The 24,367-nt window shown below is 43.7% G+C and overlaps 1 protein-coding gene across 1 annotated transcript; it reads left to right on the top strand.

Annotated features, from left to right (window-relative positions):
- The first annotated feature begins 305 nt into the window (after positions 1-305).
- On the top strand, positions 306-5,154 carry LOC133440811 (eukaryotic translation initiation factor 2-alpha kinase 3-like). The gene is made up of 9 exons (XM_061718135.1): positions 306-365; positions 2,300-2,321; positions 2,490-2,568; positions 3,001-3,144; positions 3,226-3,430; positions 3,883-4,011; positions 4,228-4,326; positions 4,725-4,787; positions 4,948-5,154. The coding sequence occupies exons 1-9, from the start codon at positions 306-308 to the stop codon at positions 5,041-5,043; spliced, it is 897 nt and encodes a 298-aa protein (XP_061574119.1). The 3' UTR covers positions 5,044-5,154.
- Positions 5,155-24,367: the final 19,213 nt, after the last annotated feature.

Below are 24,367 nucleotides of genomic sequence, written 5' to 3'. Positions count from 1 at the left end.
ACGGGCAATTCACGCGCCCCCTTCCGCCTTAACTTCTCATGGTGGCCTCAATTACGTCCTCCTTACAATAATACAATGGGCGCATTGCGTCATTGGGCGCGCAGTACATTTAAAAAAAAAAAATACAGTACAATGACTGCTGGATGGAGGATTCAAAATATCAAAGCAGCTCCGGCTTCTTCCAGTAAATCTCACCCCTCATGAAACGCTACTGTACTTTATTTCCAGAATGACAACTGTAAAATTATTTTGTTCTCTTTTGTAGGTTTAATAATGATTCATGTCAGCGGTACCTCTATATAGTGATGGAATTATATGATTCTGGAATAATTGAAGATTGGATAAACAAGAGGAAGGACCTAAAGGTGAGTTTTGGGCTTTTACTCACAAATATACAATAGTTCAGGTCTTTGGTCCACGATAGTCTTACTGAGTTTGCGTTAAAGGACAGTGAAGCTGTGTCATACCCCTTTTACACCAAGCTGGTTCCAGGGCTGGTGCTAGAGCCGGTTCGCGGTTGGTTCTAAGTAAGAACCGTTTGCTTTTATACAAGCTGGTGCTGCCCACAGAGCCACGTCATCACGTTACTGTATACGTCACCACCACTCCCCCTCGTTTTCACCCTGATCAGGAAGCTGAGAGCCAAAAGCTGTTTTAATTTCAGCTATAGCGCTGTTAATATGGCACTTTATTAAGTTTTAATATTTTTTCAGGCTTAAAAGTAACCTTTAAGATCCCCAACCTGGGCTCAGTTTATCCAAATAACGCCTGTTTGACTAGAGAGCCGGCAGCCCCGGGGCACAGCAGCTCCTCAGAGCAGGCTCAACCTGCGCCGTCTTCCCGGGGGAGAAACCTGCAGCTCTGTTGAGAATTACGCTGGATGAAATAAATCATTTAGGAAGATAAATATTGGTTTAATAGATGAAATCTATCAGTTGTAGCTACGCCTGTGTAAGAAATTACGGCGCGCGTCGCCTCATACATCGACGCAGAGGCTACGGCGTAGGTTACGTAACCTACGCCGTAGCCTCTGCGTTGGTGTAACGCGGAATCAGAACCGTGGGCTGGGACGCGGGCTGGGAGTGGGCTGTTACGCGTTCCCCCGGGCCGGGAACCCGCCGATCGAGCGGCAGCCTCGCGTCCAAGCGTCCCAGGGCTGGAACGTTCCCCCGCGGACTCGGACGAGGCTGCCGCTGCATCGGCAGGCACGGAGCCCGCAGACGTTACTGTTGGTGGATTGTACCGTAGACCACTGCTGCTTCTGTTTTACATCCATTATTAAATAAATGAATGTAATAATAAAAGAGTCTGCTAACTTAACCACCGTCTTCAACGCTCCGTTGTTTAAAAACGGCGCTCTTCCGTGTTTATTCTGCTTTGGTTGTTCAGTAACCCCGCCCCCAGCCCCGCCCCCAGCCCCGCCCCCAGCCCTGGACGTAAAGCGGTTCTAGACCTGGCCCAGCTAAGAGTTGGGGCTGGTGTAGCACCAGTTTTGAGAGCCAGGAGCCGGTGCTTAGGCTGTGTAAAACCAAAGAACTGGTGCTAAGTCTGGCTCTAGCCCAGAACCAGCCCTGGAACCAGAACCAGCCCTGGAACCAGCTTGGTGTAAAAGGGGTACCAGAGAGGTGTCTGTATGAATTTGTTGAGCTTGGATGAGGAAGGGAATCGGAACTGATCCCACATCAGCTGCACATAAAAAACAACCTCATTTGCAAAGTCATCAAAGTCATTATGTGATATCGATATGTTTTCCTCCCTTTCTCTTGTCAAATATCAATTTCAGAGGAATAGTCAGAGGAAAAACCAAAAAAGGAAGAAAATCTGCGACAGATTTAACTTAATTAACAAACATTTTTACAGACTGAATTTCTAGGGATCAGTGATCTAGCGAATTATCAACCAATTTGCATACCATACTAAAGGACAGTTGTAGTAGTAGTAACCTTGGGACAAAATCAGGACTGATTCAAGACAACCTGTTCCACTTCTCAGATTTTTCCAGATGAACAAGCAGGAAAAAGTAGCATTAATAATGTGAATTATAAAGATTATAACTGTTTACTTGAGGGTTTTTATTATTTAATACAATATATGAAGAAATGCTGCTTTAAAATATTGGAGCTGGAGTCATTTGATGGTTTATCATAAACATACCTGGGCTTCGAGCAAGGTATCAGCGGGGTTTTAAAAAGTATTCAAAGGTGATGAATTAAAATTGCCAAATTTAAGACTACGTTGTTAAAAAAAAAAAACATCAATTTTTGACATTTAACAGTAACTTGTTTTGTTTTTCTCCTAGACTGACACTATTGAAAATACAAGTAGGACATCAACCGAGTCAAGGTATGGGAAAGTGTTTTCTGGAATTGCTCTGCAAAAATGAAACTGATGAGCAGTCATGACTTTTACCTTGTTCATGTGTTTGTTTGTTTTGTTTTTTTGTCTACAGATTTATATTGCAGTTTGATGTTCCTGAAATACTTGGCAAGGAGGCTTTGGTCATGTTTTCAGAGCAACAAAAAACCTTTCAGCCAAGGATTATGCTGTTAAGATTGTCCCTGATACAAAGTAAGTAAAGTATTAGGATTTTTTTTTTATTTCTGCTTATCTGAGTCAGGGCAACAGCCTAAGAAAATGACATGAATCAATTAGTAAACAGCACTTTGCATTTGTCTCAACTCTCATCACCACAGCAGACCAGTACAGGGTCTGCATTACTGCAGGTTCTAGGATTCTTGGATGTGTCTAGAAATTCTCTCCATAAAAATCAAGCATATGATGTTTTTTATATGTAATTCATTATTTTTTATAATGGAGACATTTTCCAGAGATGATTTACAAATGTAAAACTTGGGTCTCCAAACCAGACCCTCTCCACTCCCAGGCTGTCTAGAAATTATTTCCGTTAAAGTCATGTGCTTGTCACAAATGGATACCTTACAGGAAGGATGCTTTGAATGTTTCATCAATAAGATTTTCATGTTATAATTCTTTGATCAGAAAGGCTCTGCGAGAAGTAAAGGCCTTATCAGACCTCAAACACCAGAACGTTGTCAGATACTACGACCACTGGATGGAGGATTCAAAATATCAAAGCAGCTCCGACTCTGGCTCTGACTCTGACTCTGGCTCTGACTCCTTCCAGTAAATCTCACCCCTCATGAAACGCTACTGTACTTTATTTCCAGAATGACAACTGTAAACTTATTCTGTTCTCTTTTGTAGGTTTAATAATGATTCATGTCCACAGTACCTCTATATAATGATGGAATTATGTAATTTTGGAACAATTGAGGACTGGATAAACAAGATGAACGAGACTATTCTTCAAGACTTGCAGAGAAGAGCACAGAGTCTTTCCATTTTCAAACAAATTGTCAGTGGAGTTGAGTACATTCATTCCAAGAACTACATTCATAGGGACCTAAAGGTGAGTGTTGGGCTTTTACACAAATATAATAGTTCAGGTCTTTGCTCCACGACAGTATTTCTGAGTTTGTGTTAAAGGACAGTGAAGCTGTGTCAGAGAGGTGTCTGTATGAATTTGTTGAGATTGGATGAGAAAGGGAATCGGACCTGATCCCACATCAGCTGCACATAAAAAACAACCTCATATGCAGAGTCAGCAAAGTCATTAGTCATCTGAATATCTGCTCTATTTCACAGAAATTGGTTCTGAGTTTTAATGTTTATTAATTTGGTGTCTCACCACCTATATTTTACTCTAGTTTATTATCACAAGGTAACGCTTGGAGATTATAATTAAAAAAAATGTTTTTTTTGTGAAAAACTAGAAAGATGAGGAAACTGCTGCCCGTGGCTTTTGTGACGTTTCAGTGGGTTGGTGTTAATTGTTTTTAATTGTTACTTTTCAATCGCCAGCCCGCCAATATCATGTTTGGAGAGAATGACGTGGTGAAGATTGTGGACTTTGGTTTGGTTGCCAAGAAGGACCATGGTAAAAAGCGGAGTAGAAGAGCAGGAACCGCATCTTATATGGCCCCTGAACAAGTGAGATTGTTTACTGAATAATGACACAACATAATAATTATAAGTATCTATTTTTTTTTTTTAAATGCATGGTTTTGTACATTTTTAAACTCACATAGTAAACCACTAGGTTAAAACATTTCATCAATCCAGCTGTTAATTATCATTTAGTTCCAGATATATGCAAAGATCCCTTTTACCTTCACTGAAAATATATGAACTACATTTCTATTACAGATGACTAATACATACGACCATAAAGTGGACATGTTTGCTTTGGGGCTGATCTTCTTTGAACTCCTTTGGAAAATTTCTACTGGCCACGAAAGAGCAGAGGTGAGTCTAACATAAAGACAAGGTGGCAGAACGGTGTATTTACATGGACATCAAACTAATGTTCATCTGGTTTAAGACAACACTTTGAAAATCTCAGACTATTCCCGTTATAGTTGCAGCTAAGAGGTAAACTCTTTACAACCCCCACAGCAACTCAAGAAAACTCCTTTAATATAGTTTTGTTTCGAGTAATGTTAATAAAGATGATTTCTGTCCATCCATTATCTTAAATAGTGTGTATTAATAGTGTGTATTAATGTGTAATTAAAAACAAGAACAACCTTTTAATCTGAGTACTAATTTTATTACTTTCTGATTACCATGTTAAATAGAACGTAGTCTAAATTGTTTGTTGCATTTTTTTTGCTCTTATTGTTTCATACCTGTTTCTTTTCTAGGTGTGGAAAAAGGCAAGAAAAAACGAGCTTCCTGAAGAGTTTTCAGAAGATTTTCCCCAAGAGGTGGGTGGCCATTTTCTATGGTGTTAACGGACTGACAAATAAATATTAGCAAAAAACTGATTACGTAAAACTTCATGACTTCTTTTATTATAATTGCACAGATACACAGATCTCAACTCACTCATTCTCTCGCTTTTTTTTTCTTTTCTTCTTTTTAAAGTTCCAAATGATTAAGCGGCTGCTGTGTGCGAATCCACAACAACGACCTGAAGCAAGTCAGCTCAAGGAGGAGCTGGATGTTAAGGAAATGCCTTAATTAATAATTTTAACATTTCTTCATCATGATGCCTTACTTATTTTTTTTTACTTTATTTTTTTTTCTCCTCTACTTTTAAACTTTTTCAAATGTAAAACACCTTGAATTGCTCTGTTGCTGAAATGTGCTACACAAATAAACTTACTTTGCGTTGTCTTGCCTTTATATCATATAAAGGCAAGACTTTATATAATCCTACCGTAATTACATTTTAACAGATGTCCTTTTAACTGATTGGAAGCACTTACACTTTGTAAGTAAGTAAAGTTTATTTATATAGCCCTTTTCACAGAAATTTGTCACAAAGTACTTTACAGAATAAAAACAGTTTAGAGCAATAAATATGTTATTGTTTGAATAAAGAGGGGAGACATTTCTGTTTTTTGTATTTTATTGATGCAAACTTCAATGAAAAGTGAGAAACTGGCATGGATGGTGGATGTTCAGGGGTGTATCAGTGTAACCCTATGGTGATGTAACCCTATGGTAAAATCCCATGAAAGAAATAATTGTTTATTTAAATTTAATTTGTTTTATTTTGGTGTCTGTTGAAGAAGACTGTTAAAAAGAAGACAAATGTGATATGTTAATGTAAAAAGATAAATAAGTTTAGGTTTAACTTACCTGTGGGGATCCAATCAGCAATCAAAGTGGGCGGAGCCAGGAGCATGTGTCGGGGAGACACCGACGAGAAGAGGAGACGGGAGCGGAGCAGCGAAGCGGCCGGGAGGAAAAACGAGATGGAGAAAAGATAGAAAGACTGTGGTTAAAAGATACGTTGGTTGGAGTGGATAAAAGAGGTGAACGGACAGTGAACCTAATGGCGCCCTCCAATGCAGCATCGGACCTACGTCTAAAGAGGACGCTGGAAAAGTGTCCCAGCAAAGTGCGGCTGGAAGTTGGTGCAGCTAGCTGTAAAAGGCCGCATTCAGACTGCCTCCCAATATCCGATTTTTAGCACATCCAGATTGAAACTGGATGACTCTTTTGAAGTCTGAACAGTCCCAAACTGCATGAGATCCGATTTTTGCACCTCCGGGAGGTAGTTCCATATCGCATTCATATCGCATTTGGGCAGATGCGTCTCAGTCTGAACAGCTCCAAACACTCAGATCGGTTTTGACTGTCCGTGACGTCACTACGCCAGCCTTTCTCAACCGGGGTGTCGTCTGACTGCTTCAGGGGTGGCGTCAAAAAATTACCTATTCTGACATTTCATATATAAATACCGTATTTTCGCGACCATTCGGCGCGCCGTGTGGAAAGGCATACCCTCAGTTTTGTGTGTCATTTCTGTATTTAAAACACACACACGACACACCGACCGTAAAGGCGCTATCTACACACACACGCGCACCGCAGAACACACACACAAGCACACAAGTGTGCTTATTTAAAAATAGAGCGGGAGCAAAACTTGGTTTGATTGTAGTTTTATTTATTTACTTTATTTCAGTTTTTACATTAATCAAACCCATCGAAGTCCTCATCATCTGTTTCTGCATTAAAGAGCTCCGCTAAATCAGCTGCGCCAGTCCAAATTTCCTCGCTGTCAGAGTCACTTTCCGTGCCGTGCGGCGCCTCGGAAATGCCGGCTTTTGCGAAAGCTCGCAAAATAATCCCAGCAGACACGTTAGCCCACGCATCAACCATCCATCTGCAAACTGTGGCATAACTTGCCCGGCGCTGCCTTCCTTCCACTCTTGGTGAACCTGTGTTCCCCCTCAGTCATCCATCTCTCCCACACAGCTCGCAGCCTTAAGGCTGATTTATGGTTCCGCGTTAACCAACCAGCCTACGCCAAGCCTTACTCTGGAGTGTCGTGAGATTTTATTCACTTTTGAAAGGTGTCATGACTGAAAAAAGGTTGAGAAAGGCTTTTCTACGCGACGCCAGACCAGCGCTGGGCGCGCTGGGTGACGCCTCCGCTCCGACGTCGTTGCTACGGCAACCCGTCAGATCAGTCAATGATGTGGCCCAGTCTGAACAGAGCCAGATGCGATTTGGACACTTGCTAAAAACAGTGTGGACAGTCAGCCCTGAAAATCGGATATGAGAAGGAATCAGATATGAATCAGATTTGCCTGCAGTCTGAACGCGGCCAAAGTAAACCTGCCTGAGGGGACCTGGGTGAGTGTTGGTCGCAGACGCCACCAGGGACCGAGGACCTGTCTACGACCTGCAGCTCCGCAGCACGCGGTGCCACACGTAGGACCGGGACGACGCCATTTCAGGTTGTGGGGTTTTTTTTCCTTCGGTGCTGAGACCATGGATGTATTATATTAACTGGATACCGGACCGGAAAATGGCCGCCGTTCATTTCAATGGAAGTTGCTCGCCCGGCGCATAGGCTACGCCGAAAAAGTTTCTGACTTCCGGGTTTACTTCCGCGTTAAGGGGCCCATAGAGCATGCGCAGTTGAGTCACCTCCCATGATCCTCTGGGGCCTCCCATCATGCCCCGGGGCAATGACGCGAATATTAATATAATATGTATTAGTATAATATATGAATTAATGTATATTATTACATGTATAGTATTACATATATGATTAATGTATTAATATAATATAATTATATGATATGTATTAATATAATACATCCGTGGAATGCACGGACACAGTCGTGACGTCAGCCGTGACGTCACGCCCAGAAAGAGACTTTTCTTTGACTTTTCTGGCCGTTATAAAACATTTTTGACGGATATAAAGTCCATGACTTAAAAATATAGAATACAAAGATTAGTAATTAACGGTGATTACAGCTGGAGGTTCCTGTGAACAGTTTTAGAGGCTTCTCTTTTACTATTGCGGTCTATGGGGAAAAAGTTTTTTGGGCCCCATGGGATTTTTTGTTGCAGTGCCGCGGCTGGAACTGGGAAAAATCGGCGTGCCTGCTGAGTGCGAGACCAGGGGGCTGCTCCCAGCTCAATTAAGAACTGAAACAGGCCTGCAACATTGCGCAATTGGGTACCCAATACTTGTGACTGTTTTTTTTGCATTAAGGGTTTTATTTTAACAAAGCTATAGTGCCGGCTTTAGGTTTAGACAGTTTATTGAAGGTATTTCTGAAGTGAGCCATTTGTGTAATCTGCTCACAAGGTATTGAAGTGGACTGATCCTTTGGTTTATTTCTGTGGTTTTTCCTAAAACACATTTTATCAAGAAAGTATTATTTTTGGGTTTGTTATATTCATTTATCTGTGTTTAATAAATTTGTGTAAACGGAAGCATCTGATAGCGTTTATCAACATCCATATCACCTATTTTTTTTATTTATCCAAAAAGTGTGATTTAAAGAGGTTAGTGAACCTGGGAGCGCCCTAAGAACAGAGGACGGTTAAAGAGGGCGCTACATCAGTTACAAAGCAACCAACTTCAAATTAACAGTCTGGAGCTGATTGAATGGAATTCAGCTACTTCAACTTTAGTCCAATTGAAACAAAACCAATTTAAATATGTAGAATTGCCAAGCTAAGTAAACCTACAGATTGCATCAAGACCTTCCTGATCAAGCACCAGGTGACTACAGAGAGGGTTTAATCCCCTTTAACAGGAAGGAACCTCTGGCAGAACCAGACTCAGAAAGGGTGGCCATCGGCCTCAATGGGGGTGGGGGCTGAGAGGCCAGAAAAAATGAGAAAACAATACAAGAGCACAGCCTGCTTTGAAGGAGAGAAAAGGTTGACAACAATCATTTTATAAAGTTGGAACAAAAGAGAACAGAGTGATAACCAAGGGTTGTTTTATACGGTGGTCCTGAAGTGCAAATCACAACCATAGAAGAGAAAACACAGAAGCAAATAAAAAAAACACAACTGGCCTGTTTTCCATCAGAACGTGCCATGCCCAGTTCTGAATTGGCAGCAACAAAGTTGGTCCCCCTGTCTGACCAGAGTTGCTTTGCCGGACCTCTAACTGCAAAGAATCTCCGCAATGCGTTGATGGAACTGCTAGTGTCCATAGATTCAATAAGCTCAATGTGTACACCCCTGATACTCATACATGTAACCTCTAACCTTAACCCTAACCCACCTTTTGTCGTGAGCTGCACCTCCTCGGGTGCAACGAGTGACCACTGTCCACGGCCCAAATGCGTCTAGGCCCACGTATGTGAAAGGTGGAGATGTGTCAAGCCGCTCTGGCGGGAGGTCAGCCATCTTCTGTACTTCTAGCTTCCTTCTGAGTTTGCGGCATATTACGCAGTGATGGAGAATAGAACTAATCAGCCTCTTGCCGGCCACAATCCACAGTCCGGCCGCCCTAATGGCCCCTTCTGTGAACTGCCGTCCCTGATGTTTCACATCCATGTGATGGTGTTTCACAAGCAATTTGGTTACATGGCTTTGCCTTGGAAGGATGATTGGGTTCTTTATCTCTGACTCAATAAAAGCGTGTCTAAGACGTCCTCCCACCCTCAGTAGACCATCGCTGATGTAGGGGTCGAGATTCAAGATTGAACTTGAACTACAGACTTCTTTGTTTGCTTGAAGAGCAGCGTACTCGTCTGGATATGTATCTCTTTGAACAGACTCAAGAATGAGCCTCTTGGCAGATGCAAGTTCTTCCGGAGTGTGGGATTTGCTGCACTGATGCCATCTCTTACAAGCGTGCTGCGAATGCGATACATCTGTCGAACCAGACTTGCGAGAACGTGTCTGGTGAATTAGAAAGGCGACTGCTCTTAGTAAGGATTCCCATGTGGAAAACCGCTGGAAACGTTCAGATGTGAGTCCCCTGGCTTCAACATGGGTAGCGAGAGCAGTTACTTGTGGTCTGACTTCCACATCCAATTCAGGGTCTATCAGTTCAAAGGGCACATACACTTCAGGCTCTGGGGGCTCGCAAAGGAAGTCAGGTCCCTTGAACCACATAGTATCTATGAGCTGTGATGCAGGTACAGACCTGGTGGCAAGATCAGCTGGGTTCTGACCTGAAGGGATATAGTGCCACTGCTTAGGGGACGTTGACTTGCGTATACGATGCACATGATTAAGCACATACACATGGAAACATTTTGAGTTATTGCAGATGTATCCTAGGACCACCCTGCTATCACAGTAGAACTTTACTGCATCTGGTTTGTGGTCTAGTTCATCCAAGATGAGCTCCGCCATCTCGACCGCCAGGACAGCTCCACATAGCTCGAGGCGGGGAATTGTGGGCTCTGGCAGCGGCGATAGTTTTGCTTTTCCAAGCACAAATCCCACTTCACCATGACCCTCTTCAGTGACAGCTCGTAAATAAGCTACTGCCCCTATGGCCCAGTTTGAGGCATCAGAAAAGATGCACAGCTCTGTGTATGTGGCTCTCGAAAGTGACACCGGTATGTAGCAGCGCAGGACTTGGAGGCTGCTCAGCTCCTGTAGTGATGATTTCCACGTATCCCGTGTGGACATTTTCTCTTCAGGAAGAGGGGCATCCCAATCCTGAATCCCATTAGACAGCTCTCGCAACAACAACTTGCCTCTAATGGTCACTGGAGCTGCGAATCCCAAGGGCTCAAAGATGCGGTTGACGACAGATAGCACCCCTCGGCGAGTGTAAGGCTTGTCAGTAACAGTTACTTTGAAGGTAAAGGTATCCGTGCTTATGTCCCAGCACAGACCCAGGCTCCTTTGGGCAGGCAGGGTTTCATCGTCAAGACCTAAGTCTTTGATGTCTGATGCCAGTTCTTCTGGATCGAAGGCTTGCATCACAGTGATGCTGTTTGATGTGATCTTGTGTAGTTTCAGGTTCGACTCTGCAAGTGATGCACAAGTACGCTTCATCAGGTCTATAGCTGCGGATTCCGTTGGGAGCGATATGAGACCGTCGTCCACGTAAAAATGCCCCTCAACAAACTGGCAGGTGTCGGCTCCAAACTTTGGCTTACCTTTCTGGGCAGCTCTCCGCAGACCGTATATGGCTACCGCCGGGGACGGGCTATTGCCGAAAACATGTACACGCATGCGGTACTCTTCTACCTCCTTGGACAGGTCGTTATCCTTATGCCATAGGAATCTTAAGAAATCCCTGTGGTCATGTATCACCAGAAATCCGTAAAACATTTGACAGATGTCGGCAGTGACTGCGAAGAGCTCCTTCCTGAACCGTAGTAACACACCAAGGAGAGTGTTATTTAGGTCGGGACCTGTCAGCAGTACTGAGTTGAGAGAGACACCATGCTGTTGGGCGCTTGAGTCAAACACAACGCGTATTTGCCCTGGCTTCTGGGGGTGGTACACCCCAAAAATGGGCAAGTACCAGCATTCGTTTTCCTCAGGGACAGGTGGTGCCTTTTCTGCATGCTTGTTTTCAAACAGCTTTTCCATAAAGGAGGAAAACTGCTCTTTCATCTGAGGGTTTTTGTTTAGAGTGCGTCTTAAGGAACTGAGGCGGGACAATGCTTGCTCTCTGTTGTTTGGGAGCAAGGGACGAGGTGACCTGAATGGCAAAGGAGCCACCCAGTAGTTCAGTTCGTTCTGATGGACTTCTTCATCCATAATTTTTAAGAAGGTTTCATCCTCAAATGACATGGCACACTTGTTGTCATGATCTGTACGTTCGAACGCCCCATGCCATAGCTTGTCCCCAGCTGGCATGGGCTTTGACGTGCGCTCGGGGAGGCCATACTTGTGCTCCCCGCCGTAGCTTGGTTTCTCTTTGACACTGGTGCTGTTATGACAAGGAGTGAGGAGAGATGGACGTCCATATTACAGGATATGGGTTCTGAAGACACTTACGGTTGGCTTGTGAGCATTGTCAATGCATACTTCACCTACAATTACCCAGCCTAGGTCCAGACGCTGAGCAAAAGCTGAATCGTGAGGCCCATTTATTTGCTGTCTCACCTTGTGCACACGTATCATGTCTCTCCCCAGCAGGATCATCATCTGAGCATCAGGATCTAGTGCAGGAATGTATGGAGCAATGTGCTTTAAGTGTGCAAGTGCGAGTGCCACCTCTGGCGTTGGTATCTCCGACTTATTTGTCATTATCTCACTGCACTCAATGAGAGGTGGGAGATCCAGGCATTCACCTCCGTTTACTGCTTCGATTTGAAAGCCCACCGCTTTCCTTCTAGTCATTTCCGTTGTGCCAGCACACGTCCTCATTAGATATGGCGACAGGTTGCCTTCAATCCCAAATAGATGGAAGAACTCAGAGCGGGCCAGCTAGCGGTTGCTCTGATCGTCCAATTTGACGTACACCTTGATGGAGCGCTCTGCTTGGCCCTTAGGGAAGACCCCTGCCAAGCACACCTTTGCACAGGACCGAGGGAGGCTACCTTCACCACAGACTTTAGTGCACCGTGATTTCACCTCAAGTGGAGCATTGTCTTGTGGTTCTGCCTCTGCTTCTGGTGTGGGTGAGGAAGGAGGGGGCTGAGGCTGAGAGGTGCTAGGATGCATAGCAGTGCAGTGCCTGTCACTCCCGCATTCAGTACATGTCAACGTTGCCTGGCAATCCTTAGCCAGGTGGTTTGGAGAGCAGCACTTAAAGCAGCGCTTGTGTTCTTTGAGAATGTTCTTACGCTCTTGCAATGGTTTCATTCTAAAAGCTCTACATTTTGCCAGAGGATGTTTTATTGTGGACGGGACAAAACCGAGCAGGGTCACTTTCTTTCCTCCCAGTCTCTGCTGTGCTTGTGCAATCTGCATCAGTGGTTGCAAAAACATCTGTCTTATGCACAGATACAGCAGACTTGAACCCACTGTATCTTGGTGGAGCATTCTCACTTTTGCTGTAAGACTGGCTGTTAGTTGACAGGACAAAGTTTAAGTAATTTCTAGCCTTAGCCTGGCGATAGACAAAGTCCACAAAGAACGAAAAAGGAGGAAAGATCACCCTATGCTCTTCCTTGTAACGGGAACCCATGGTGAGCCATTTCTCCTGTAGGCCTGGGGGCAGCTTCTCAACTATTGGCTTTATCCCGCGAGGAACATCAAGATAGTTGAGGCCAGGGAGATGTCCTTCATTCTTAGCTGCCAGCAGCTCCGTGAGAAGATCACTGAGTTCTCTCAGTTTCACATTGTCTCTCGCAGACAGACGGGCAAAGCTATCCAGTCTTTTAAATAGAGCACTTTCTACAATTTCTGGTGTAGCGTAGCATTCTTGAAGTGTTTCCCATGAGAGATAGAGAGCAGCTTGGGGATTGGTAACATGTACGGAGCGGATCCTTTTAACATGCTCTGAGGACTCTTTACCAAGCCACTTTACTAGGAGGTCCAACTCTTCACTATATGTGAGGTTCAAGCCCTGTGTTGCATTGAGGAATGAGGACTCCCATGCTCTAAAACTCTCTGGTGTATCATCAAATTTAGAGAGACCAGTAGTCACTAACTCTCTGCGTGTTAGGAACTTGGCGAAATCTTCCATGGGTGGAGGGCTGACTGCATGAGATGGGTGTTGATCCTGTTGTCTAGGATTATGCTGATCATAACGTTTGTACGGGCTACCTGATGGCCCTGGTGTAAATGTGTGATCAATTGCATGTGCACGCTCATATATTGAGGGTTTGAAAATAGGCGTGTGGCTTTTCTTAATGTCCACGGGTGATATCTGCTGTGTGGGATATTTAGCATGATGTAAGATTCACTTATGTAGTGAAGCAGAATCTTGAGTATGGAGCTGTGTTTGGCGTTGCACATACTCTTTTGTTCTCTGTTTGACCACCTGTGGTGGGACATCACTGCGTTCACTCTGTCTGTCTTCGTCCACCACACCTGCAGCTTCTTCTAAAGCCGCCCTCAGCTTTAACTCGAGCAGCTTCTGCTTCTCCTTCAATCTCCAAAACATCCAAATCTGCATCTAGTGTAGCCCTTTGTAGCTCTAGTTTAGCTTTCTGCTTTTTTATTTCCTAATGCTTTTTAGAATAGGCCACTTTAGCATGTGCTGCTTCGGCTGAGGCTCTGGCCATGGCAGCTGCTTCAATTACAGATGACTTAGAAGAACGCGAAGAGCGTTTAGAGGCAGATTTTGATGCTGTCTTGAGTGACGCCTTAATGGAAGATGAACTATTGCTAGATTCTTTTTCAATCTTTTCATCTTTGTCACTGATTTTAGATACAGGCTCCATGACTGTGTCCTGGTTAGATTCAGACTCCATGACTGTGTCTTTGTATTTTCTCTGCACCCACTGGCTTTTCACTGTTCTGTTCCCACAATCGTGTTTAAATACTTCCAGTATGTTAACGAAGTTGAACAGACAGACAAACTCGATTTTCAAGAGCCAGGAAAGCGAGCGCCTTGCTCCTTTTATTGGCAATAATCTTCAGCATGACAGGTGAAAACTACGAGTGAAACTGTAATAAACAGAAAACAAAAAGACAAATATTTCTTAGATATCATAGCAAAATTATTCTATGGATTTAACAAGGTTGGCCAATAACTGCTAACATCACTTAGGGACATAATATATGCTGGTCATATATTAAGATGCATATATTAAGATGCATTAACATTATCAATGTTCACCAAAATTAATTATTTTAACATCAAACTTCACATAAACCAATCAAAACTGTACATAAGTAATAAATGTTGTTCAAACTTACAGCCATTGCTTTCGAGGGTATCAAAAAAGGATGAAGACAGCAAAAACTTTCACCATGTGCTTCTCTGCTTATTTTCCTGATGGAGTCTACTTAGAAAATGGTGCTTCTTCATCCCATAACACATTGCTACACACAGGTACTGTTTCAACATAAAAGCTTACCATTCTTGCATATCAAAATAAAAGCACATCATCAGGTTTCTACAAATTAAAGCAAAAGAATGGATATTACACATCTTACATGAAATTAAAGCATGAACTTAAACTGAGGGCAAAACACGGGCAATTTAGAATCACCAATTAACCTAGCATGCATGTTTTTGGACTGTGGGAGGAACTGGAGTACCCGGAGGAAACCCACGCAAGCACGGGGAGAACATGCAAACTCCACACAGAAAGACCCTGCTGGGCCTGGGAGTCGAACCGGGAACCTTCTTGCTGTGAGGCAACAGTGCTAACCACTAAGCCTCCGTGCTGCCCTATATCGGTAAAAGATATCCATAAAACCTACTGAGGTCCAATTTTGGGTCAAAGGGGATGGAGACTGGAGACAGAAATGGAGCAAATCAAACAAGATGTTGATGAGCCCAGCCAATGCATTATATGTATATATTTAGCAGTAGGCTACTGGTCCGGTGTCAGCTGGCCCGGACCCTAGACGACGCCGGTTACCAGCAACGAGCCAGAAACTGTAACTGACCACCAGCTCTCCCAACTACGGTTTGGAGATAGGACTCGAAGATCAGAAAGGTAACACTGGGGGCTCGTCCCGCAATTTTTTATTGGGCTGAGGGTGGAAGAGGAGAAAGTAATAAAAAAAAAAAAAGAGCCGCAAAACGAGGCACGAAATGACGGCGCACAGAGATTATACTCTGAAGAGACACTTGAAGCTAACTGGCCTGAACGTTAGCACCAATCCCTTTTTAACGGACATCAGAGAGACTATTGGAGCTGATATGTAGCCGGTCGGTCCAGCGGGCGGCAGATACGTCGGCAGTGGAGAGAGCAACAACCCCTTCTTGGCTGGTATGGAGCTAACCACCGGAGCAACGGAGCTGGCCGAAAGTGATGCAGCAGCCGGCCCGCGGACGCCGCTGTGCAACGGAGCATGGCCACCAACCCCGCCGTCTTCAGTACCAGCAAACCCCTTCCTCACACGAAAAGGCGGGAGAGTGCAGTGAGTCCATGTTTCTGCCTCAATATAGTGATGACGGACCTAAAAATATGGCCTCTACCCCAGCTGCAGCCATACTTTATGGCATGAATAATAGCTGTAACCAAACATTTGACTGTCAGCCAGCTAATCCTTTTACTCCTGTGAATAAAGACTATGTTGCAAGTTTGCTGCAAGAAAGACAATGATCCAAACACATCACCGGGCAACGAAGGAGTGGCTTCATAAGAAACATTTCAAGGTGCTGGAGTGTTCTAGCCAGTCTCCAGATCTCAACCCCATAGAAAATCTTTGGAGGGAGTTGAAAGTCTGTGTTTCCCAGCGACAGCCCTAAAACATCACTGTTCTAGAGGAGATCTGCTCAGAGGAACGGACCAATCACTGCTCTAGAGGAGATCTGCATGGAGGAACAGACCAATCACTGTTCTAGAAGAGATCATGGAGGAACGGACCAATCACTGCTCTAGAGGAGATCATGGAGGAACGGACCAATCACTGCTCTAGAGGAGATCTGCACGGAGGAACGGACCAATCACTGTTCTAGAGGAAATCATGGAGGATCATGGAGGAGATCGTCACTTGATTCTTTTCTGGCGTGCTTGCTGATTGGGTAACGTACTGCGTCACGCATCGCGTCACTTCCTGGTGTTGTGGTCTGTTGCTGCTGCACGGCGTGCAGGCACAGATCTCTCCCGACTTTTTTGTCTTAAACTTAGACTGTTTTCTGGTAAAATAGCACTATATCTGGTACATTACTGTCTTTATTTCAACTCTCGCTCATTTTCTCTTCCGTATTTTTCACTGTCACCAATCACCGATACATTTTCTGTCCGTTAGCCTCCGTTAGCATCTTAGCATGGGCTCTCCATCTCCCACCGTTTCACCTCTTTGCTGCTCAGTGTGTGAAATGTTTAGTTATTCCTCTGCCTCCTTTAGTGAAGACGGTAAGTGCTTAAAGTGTAGCTTATTTACAGGGCTGGAGGCGAGGCTCAGTCAGTTAGAGGTCCGGTTCTGCCAATTTGACCATAGTCCGATAGCCTCCTCAGCTAACCAGGCTAAGCTAGCGGCGGACCGGCCCATAGCAGCTGAGGGTAGCCGCTCCCCTGCAGCTCCCGAGCAGCCGGCCAGTCAGGACCGGTGGGTGACGGTTCGGGAGAAGCGTAGTAAAGGGCTCACGGAACACCACCACCCGCTTCATGTGTCTAACCGATTTTCCCCACTCAGCGACACACCCGTTGAGAAACCGACCCTGGTGATTGGAGACTCCATAGTCAGACATGTGAAGCCGACTCCAGAGACCATAGTTAGGTGTATCCCGGGGGCCAGAGCGGGCGACATAGAAGCAAATTTGAAGCTACTGGCAAAGGGTAATCGTAAATATGGTAAAGTTATCATCCATGTCGGAGCTAACGACTCCCGTCTTCGCCAGTCGGAAGTAACCAGAATGAATATTGTCTCGGTGTGTAACTACGCTAAAACCATGTCGGACTCCGTAGGTTTCTCTGGCCCCCTCCCCAATCTGACCAGCGATGACATGTTTAGCCGCATGCTCTCGCTCCGTCGCTGGTTGTATCGGTGGTGTTCAGAAAACGACGTGGCCTTTATTGACAATTGGGAAACGTTCTGGGGAAAGCCCGGTCTGATTAGAAGAGACGGCATTCATCCCACCTGGGATGGTGCTGCTCTTGTCTCTAGTAATTTGGCCTGTTTCATTAGACCCTCTCCCTGACATCGCAGGGTCCAGGCCAGGATGCAGAGCTGTAGTTTAACACACTTCTCTGCTGCTTCTCGAGGACCAACGCCTGCCAACAAAACTATAAGATTACATGATGTAACTGGTAACTCTAACCAGGTGCCTAGCAAAATAGAAGTAGTTGCAGTTCCCCGCCCTCCACTAGTTCACCAGGTGCAGCGTTATAGCGGCGTTAACCAAAATAATCTTGTAAAAATTAAAACCAATGCATATTTGGTACCAATAAGAGACCGAAAAATTAGATGCGGACTACTAAATATATGATCGTTAAGCTCCAAGTCTCTGTTAGTAAACGATATAATTACAGAGAGCAGGAGTGATGTTTTCTGCTTAACAGAAACATGGTTACAGGATGAAGAGTATGTTAGTTTGAATGAATCAACTCCGCCCGGCTACTTTAATCATCACATTCCTAGAAACACGGGCCGGGGCGGAGGAGTCGCAGCAATTTATAACTCCAGTCTCCAAACAAAAATTGAACCTAAGTGCAATCATAATACGTTTGAAAGCCTCACGCTTAGTCTGAAATTTCCGAGCTGGAAATCTGAGAAGCCAGTTGTGTTAGTGGTAGTGTATCGGCCCCCTGCTGGCGCTTATCTAGAGTTTTTGTCTGAATTTTCAGATTTCCTTTCTGGATTATTGATCAGTACAGATAAATTCATCATAGTGGGTGATTTTAATATTCATATGGATGTTGAAAGCGATAATAATTAAATTAGCTTTCAATTCTCTTCTAGAATCAATGGGTATCTCACAAAAAGTGGACGGGCCGACGCATTGTTTTGGTCATACTCTCGATCTCGTTCTCACCTACGGTGTTGAAGCTGATGATCTGTTGGTGTCACCTGTTAACTCCCTTTTATCCGACCATTATTTAATAACGTTTGAATTGAATGTTGTTGATGTTGAAGTGCAGGGCAGGAGGTATTATTTTAGCAGATGTTTGTCTGATGAAGCTATTGCTAAATTTAAGGAGACCATTGCTCGTCTTGCGACAGTGGAAAATAGTGAAGCCTCTACTGAAGCAATAGAGGCCAGTGACCTGGGTTCTACCTCTGATGTTGATGTTGATTTTCTTGTTAGTAACACTGCTGATCTGTTGCACTCAGCTTTAGATGAAGTTGCTCCTTTGAAAAGGAGGGTTTCTAGCCACAGGAGCTTAACTCCCTGGTACAATTCAGATATTCGCATGTTGAAACAAAGCGTGCGTAAAATAGAAAGGAAGTGGCACTCTTGTAAGTCTGTAGACTCTTATCGTGAATAGAAAGATATTCTAATAGTATATAAAAAAGCCAATCGCAAAGCAAGAACAGCTTATTATTCAACGTTGATAGAGGATAACAAAAGTAACCCACGTTTTCTGTTCAGCACTGTAGCCAGGCTGACAAAGAGTCACAGCTCTGTGGAGCCGTGTATTCCTGCAACAGCACTGGTTCGAGTTACGAATGACCTTCTTATGGCCTCAGATAAGGGATTAGTGTCCATATTGGTTTTACTGGACCTCAGTGCTGCTTTTGACACTGTTGATCATGGCATTTTACTGCACAGGTTAGAGCATGTTGTTGGGATTAAAGGGACAGCTCTACGTTGGTTTAGATCATATCTATCTGACAGGTTCCAGTTTGTTCATGTACATGAGGTTTCTTCAGAACAGTCCAGGGTCTGTTATGGTGTTCCGCAGGGTTCAGTGCTAGGGCCAATCTTGTTTAGTTTATACATGCAGCCGTTGGGAAGTATAATCCAGAATCACGGCATACACTTTCATTGTTATGCTGATGATACGCAGCTCTACTTGTCTATGAAGCCGGATGAAACAGAACCGTTAGTTAAACTTCAGGCATGTCTTAGGGACATCAAGGACTGGATGTCCAGAAATTTCCTGCTTCTAAATTCAGATAAAACAGAGGTTATCATTCTTGGTCCAGAGCATCTTAGGAAGGGATTAGATGGTGTTGCGATGGCTTCCAGTGCAACTGTGAGAAACGTTGGTGTTGTTTTTGATCAGGATTTGTCGTTTAAACCATATGTTAATCAGGTTTGTAAAATAGCGTTTTTCCATCTCCGTAATATTGCAAAAATTAGGAAAATCCTCTCGCAGAGGGATGCAGAAAAACTAGTTCATGCGTTTGTATCTTCTAGACTGGATTACTGTAATGTGTTGTTAGCAGGATGTCCAAGTAATTTGCTGAATAGGCTCCAGCTGATCCAGAATGCAGCAGCACGAGTACTGACAGGAATCAGCAGGAGAGACCACGTCTCTCCAGTGTTAGCGTCGCTCCATTGGCTACCTGTAAAATTCAGAATTCAATTTAAAATTTTATTACTTGCATATAAAGCCCAAAACGGCTTAGCTCCGCAGTATTTACAAGATTTGATAGTGCCTTATGTTCCTGGCCGAGCTCTCCGCTCCCAGGGTGCAGGTTTACTCGTAGTTCCTAGAGTATCTAAATGTAGATTTGGAGGGCGGGCGTTCTGCTATCAGGCACCATTACTTTGGAACCAACTTCCAATCTGGGTTAAGGAGGCTGACACCACCTCCACCTTTAAAACTAAACTTAAAACTTTTCTGTTTAGTAAAGCCTATAGTTAGTGTTTAGTAAACCTCTAGCTGGTGTTGGTAAATCTCTAGGTAGTGTAAACTCTAGTGTGTTAGAGTCAGTAGTCATAGTCGCAGCTATAGAACAAAACTATAATAGTTAGTCTCAAATATAGCTTCGCGGTAGATATGCTGCTATAGGCTTATGCTGCAGGGGGGCACCGACATGATCCGCTGGGCGGTGCCTCTCACCCTTCTTCTCCTCTCCTTTTCCCTGACTCTCTTCTCCATTACCATTTTTATTTATTATAAATATCTCATAGCTATCATTTTTGTCCAGCGTTCCTGTAGTTTCTTGTGCCGGCCCCCCTTTTTTTCTCTTTTGTGTATGTTTGCAGGCCGGAGCCTCGGGAGCTGCGTTCTGGCCTGTGTTCCCGGCCCTCCCCCCCCTCTGGTCATCCCATTGAGTTGTTTAGCGTGACGTCATTTCTAGGCTGACGTCACGTCCGGGTCCGACCCGGCTTACAGGCATAGCAGGCACCGTTGTAAACAACATGTTTGAACCCGTGAATCTCTTTACTATAACCTCCTTTTTCAGAAAGGAACCATCGAGGGTTAAAAAGGGTCTTAACGCTTTCAACTTGATAGAGTTATTACAGTTAATACAGAGTTAATACAGTTCCATTGCTTTATTTTTTATTGCACTGTCCATACTGGTTGCGAGCGGCGCAGCGCGACGCAGCGCCGTTTTGAGCTGGATTTCTGTCGGACGCCCTGTTTCTATTTTTTTTCCTGTCGCTGGCGTTGAAAGCCGGGTGAAAGCGCCGTAGGAAACAGTCATTTCAATACAAGAACCTCAATAAAGTGGCAGCTGCTGGAGGGAGATCGCCAAGGAGCTGGAAGCTTCTGATAAAATAATAAGAATCTTATTAGGGCTTAATTTGTGTCAGATTCTGCTGGAACAAGATCCGGCACCTCCTTTTATCCATATTCCCTTGGTGTTTTATTTCTCATTGAAGTTCATAGATCGCCTGTTTGTCTATTTCGGATGCATCAGAAAAAAAGAGAAGAGGGCTCTCTGCGCTCCCGATCTGCTGCGCTGCGCGTCCCCGTGACGTCTCCATCACCAGCGGTTTCCACACTTACAGGACCTTTTCTCTCCCTCCCGATGTTCCGGGACTTATATAATAATAAGATAGTATTTATTTCTGCCACTTTATTGAGGTTTTTGTAGTGAAATGAGGAGGAATCATAGAGATAACTTCTCATTTCAACTAACTGGATCAGCCGTTCCTCATCATGACTGTTACCTACAGCGCTTTCAACCGGCTTTCAACGCGAGTGACAGGAAGAAAATAGAAGAACATTTAAACATTTAAATATCACAATATCAAGCTTGTCAGCCTTTTAAAAAGCGAGTTTCAGCTGTCAATCAAAAGAACGTGGGGCCGATAACGCGTTCAGTGTTTCAGGACAGAGCGCGTCCGATGCCACGCAGAGCGACGCTCGCGTGAGGTTATGACAAGGTGTAAGTGTTAAGTAGCCTAATGTAAGTTAAGTAAGTTAAGTTAAGTTAATGTAGTGTAAGTTATTAATGTAAGTGGCAGGAAAGCGCTGCTTTAGTCTCAGATCTGTTGAAACAGAGAGGTACACAGCACTGTCACAACATCTGTCTGGCCCCGGAAATGACTGACGAGGACGCGCGTGACGTAGGCACTAAACAGGTCAATTGCTTCTTCCACCTGCCTACGTGGATGTCTGCTGTTGCTGCTGGTTTATGTTTATGTTTATGTTCATGTTCATGTTCTGGATCTCTGGAAAGCGTCTAGAGGCAACATCTGTTGTATTAGACGCTATATAAATAAAATTGAATTGAATTGAATTGAGGAACGGACCAATCACTGTTGTAGAGGAGATCATGGAGGAACGGACCAATCACTGCTCTAGAGGAGATCATGGAGGAACGGACCAATCACTGTTGTAGAGGAGATCATGGAGGAACGGACCAATCACTGCTCTAGAGGAGATCATGGAGGAACGGACCAATCACTGCTCTAGAGGAGATCTGCATGGAGGAACGGACCAATCACTGCTCTAGAGGAGATCATGGAGGAACGGACCAATCACTGCTCTAGAGGAGATCATGGAGGAACGGACCAATCACTGTTCTAGAGGAGATCATGGAGGAACGGACCAATCACTGCTCTAGAGGAGATCTGCATGGAGGAACGGACCAATCACTGCTCTAGAGGAGATCATGGAGGAACGGACCAATCACTGCTCTAGAGGAGATCATGGAGGAACGGACCAATCACTGTTCTAGAGGAGATCATGGAGGAACGGACCAATCACTGCTCTAGAGGAGATCTGCATAGAGGAACAGACCAATCACTGCTCTAGAGGAGATCATGGAGGAACGGACCAATCACTGTTCTAGAGGAGATCATGGAGGAATGGACCAATCACTGCTCTAGAGGAGATCTGCATGGAGGAACGGACCAATCACTGCTCTAGAGGAGATCATGGAGGAACGGACCAATCACTGCTCTAGAGGAGATCATGGAGGAACGGACCAATCACTGTTCTAGAGGAGATCATGGAGGAACGGACCAATCACTGCTCTAGAGGAGATCATGGAGGAACGGACCAATCACTGTTCTAGAGGAGATCTGCATGGAGGAACGGACCAATCACTGCTCTAGAGGAGATCATGGAGGAACGGACCAATCACTGCTCTAGAGGAGATCATGGAGGAACGGACCAATCACTGCTCTAGAGGAGATCATGGAGGAACGGACCAAAATACCAGCAACAGTGAGAAAACCTTGTGAAGACTTACAGAAAACCTCTGTCATTGCCAACAAAGGGTATATAACAAAGTACTGAGATGAACTTTTGTTATTGACCAAATACTTATTTTCCACTATAAATTGCAAATACATTCTTTTTTATTTTTTTTTGTCTCATATACCTGTGATGAAAATTACAGGTATATCTCATCTTTTTAAGTGGGAGAATTTCCACAACTGGTGGCTGACTAAATACTTTTTTGCCCCACTGTGTGCTCAGTGCCTCAAGATCATCATTTATCAGGTTATTAAAGTTCTGGTTATTAAATTAAAAAAATTGTTAAGCTTTCTAGTTTTTTATTTACTACAACTATTTTTTTATTTGAACTTCCAGGAGGATTCTCACATAATTGATCATATCTTGAAACAAATTTTCCCCTGAAGGGTCTGATCAAAACCTTTCCAATTATTTCATGAACTTGCTTAATAAGTATCAGCATTTATCAGAAAGTGGAGTCAGTCAGCATTTAAGCCTTTTTCTTTCCCTCTCTTGCTTTCTATATACATATGTATATTCTATACATAACAGAAGTGAAGACATACAGCTATTGAATACTTCACAGAGTACAAACAAGCGTGGATCAAAACAAGTTTCACATTTCAGACTCCTCACAATAGACTGGAAGTATGTGTATTGCATAATGACAGTTTTGTCTAGTGCTGGAAACACGTTCTGATCAGATAACAGGTGTGCTGTGTCAGCTGCTAAGTGGTGGAAGGCTTTTGTTTTACTTGCCAACATGTTTGCCGACATAATTGCACTTCAGCGCAACAAAAATCCCCAGATTGTTTTGATGAGTTGGACAGAAGGAATGTGATGGTGAAGCTGCAGCAGCCTTGAGACTAAAGATCAGGATTTCTATGCTTTGCGTTCACTTTTTATTTCCCAATACAACATTTAACTTGTAATCAAAAGTTTATTCCAGTAGCTATTGTTGGGATCGTTGGAATAGGCCAGAGTTGGGTAGTAACGAGTTACATTTACTCCGTTACATTTACTTGAGTAGGTTTTGGGAAATGTTGTACTTTTAGGAGTAGTTTTGAATCACTGTACTTTTTACTTTTACTTGAGTAGATTTGTGAAGAAGAAACTGTTCCTCTTACTCCGCTACATTAGGCTACGTTGAGCTGTTACTTTTCTTTTATCCCTTTTATCCGCGTACGCGTCAATCTCATGACATCACTGGGTGATTCTTTGGGAAAAATGTTAGTTTTTGCATGTTTTGTCACATTTACACAGACTCAAACACACACAGAGTTTCTATGAGTTCATGTTTGTTCTAGTTCTGCTGGTTAAAAAAGAAAAGTACAAAGGCTTGAAATTTTGTGCTACTTGTGCTTAATTTATTATTTTATTCTGTTATTATTTTATTTATTTTATTATTTATTAAAGTACTTGAATTTACTGTAAGATTATTTTAATTTAAGCTATTTTTTATTAATTTTAATTTATTTTATTATTTTATTGATTTAATT

The sequence above is a fragment of the Cololabis saira genome, chromosome 3, assembly GCF_033807715.1.
Source record: "Cololabis saira isolate AMF1-May2022 chromosome 3, fColSai1.1, whole genome shotgun sequence".
Lineage (NCBI taxonomy): Eukaryota > Metazoa > Chordata > Actinopteri > Beloniformes > Belonidae > Cololabis > Cololabis saira.
This window is presented reverse-complemented; position numbering and strand designations above follow the sequence as displayed.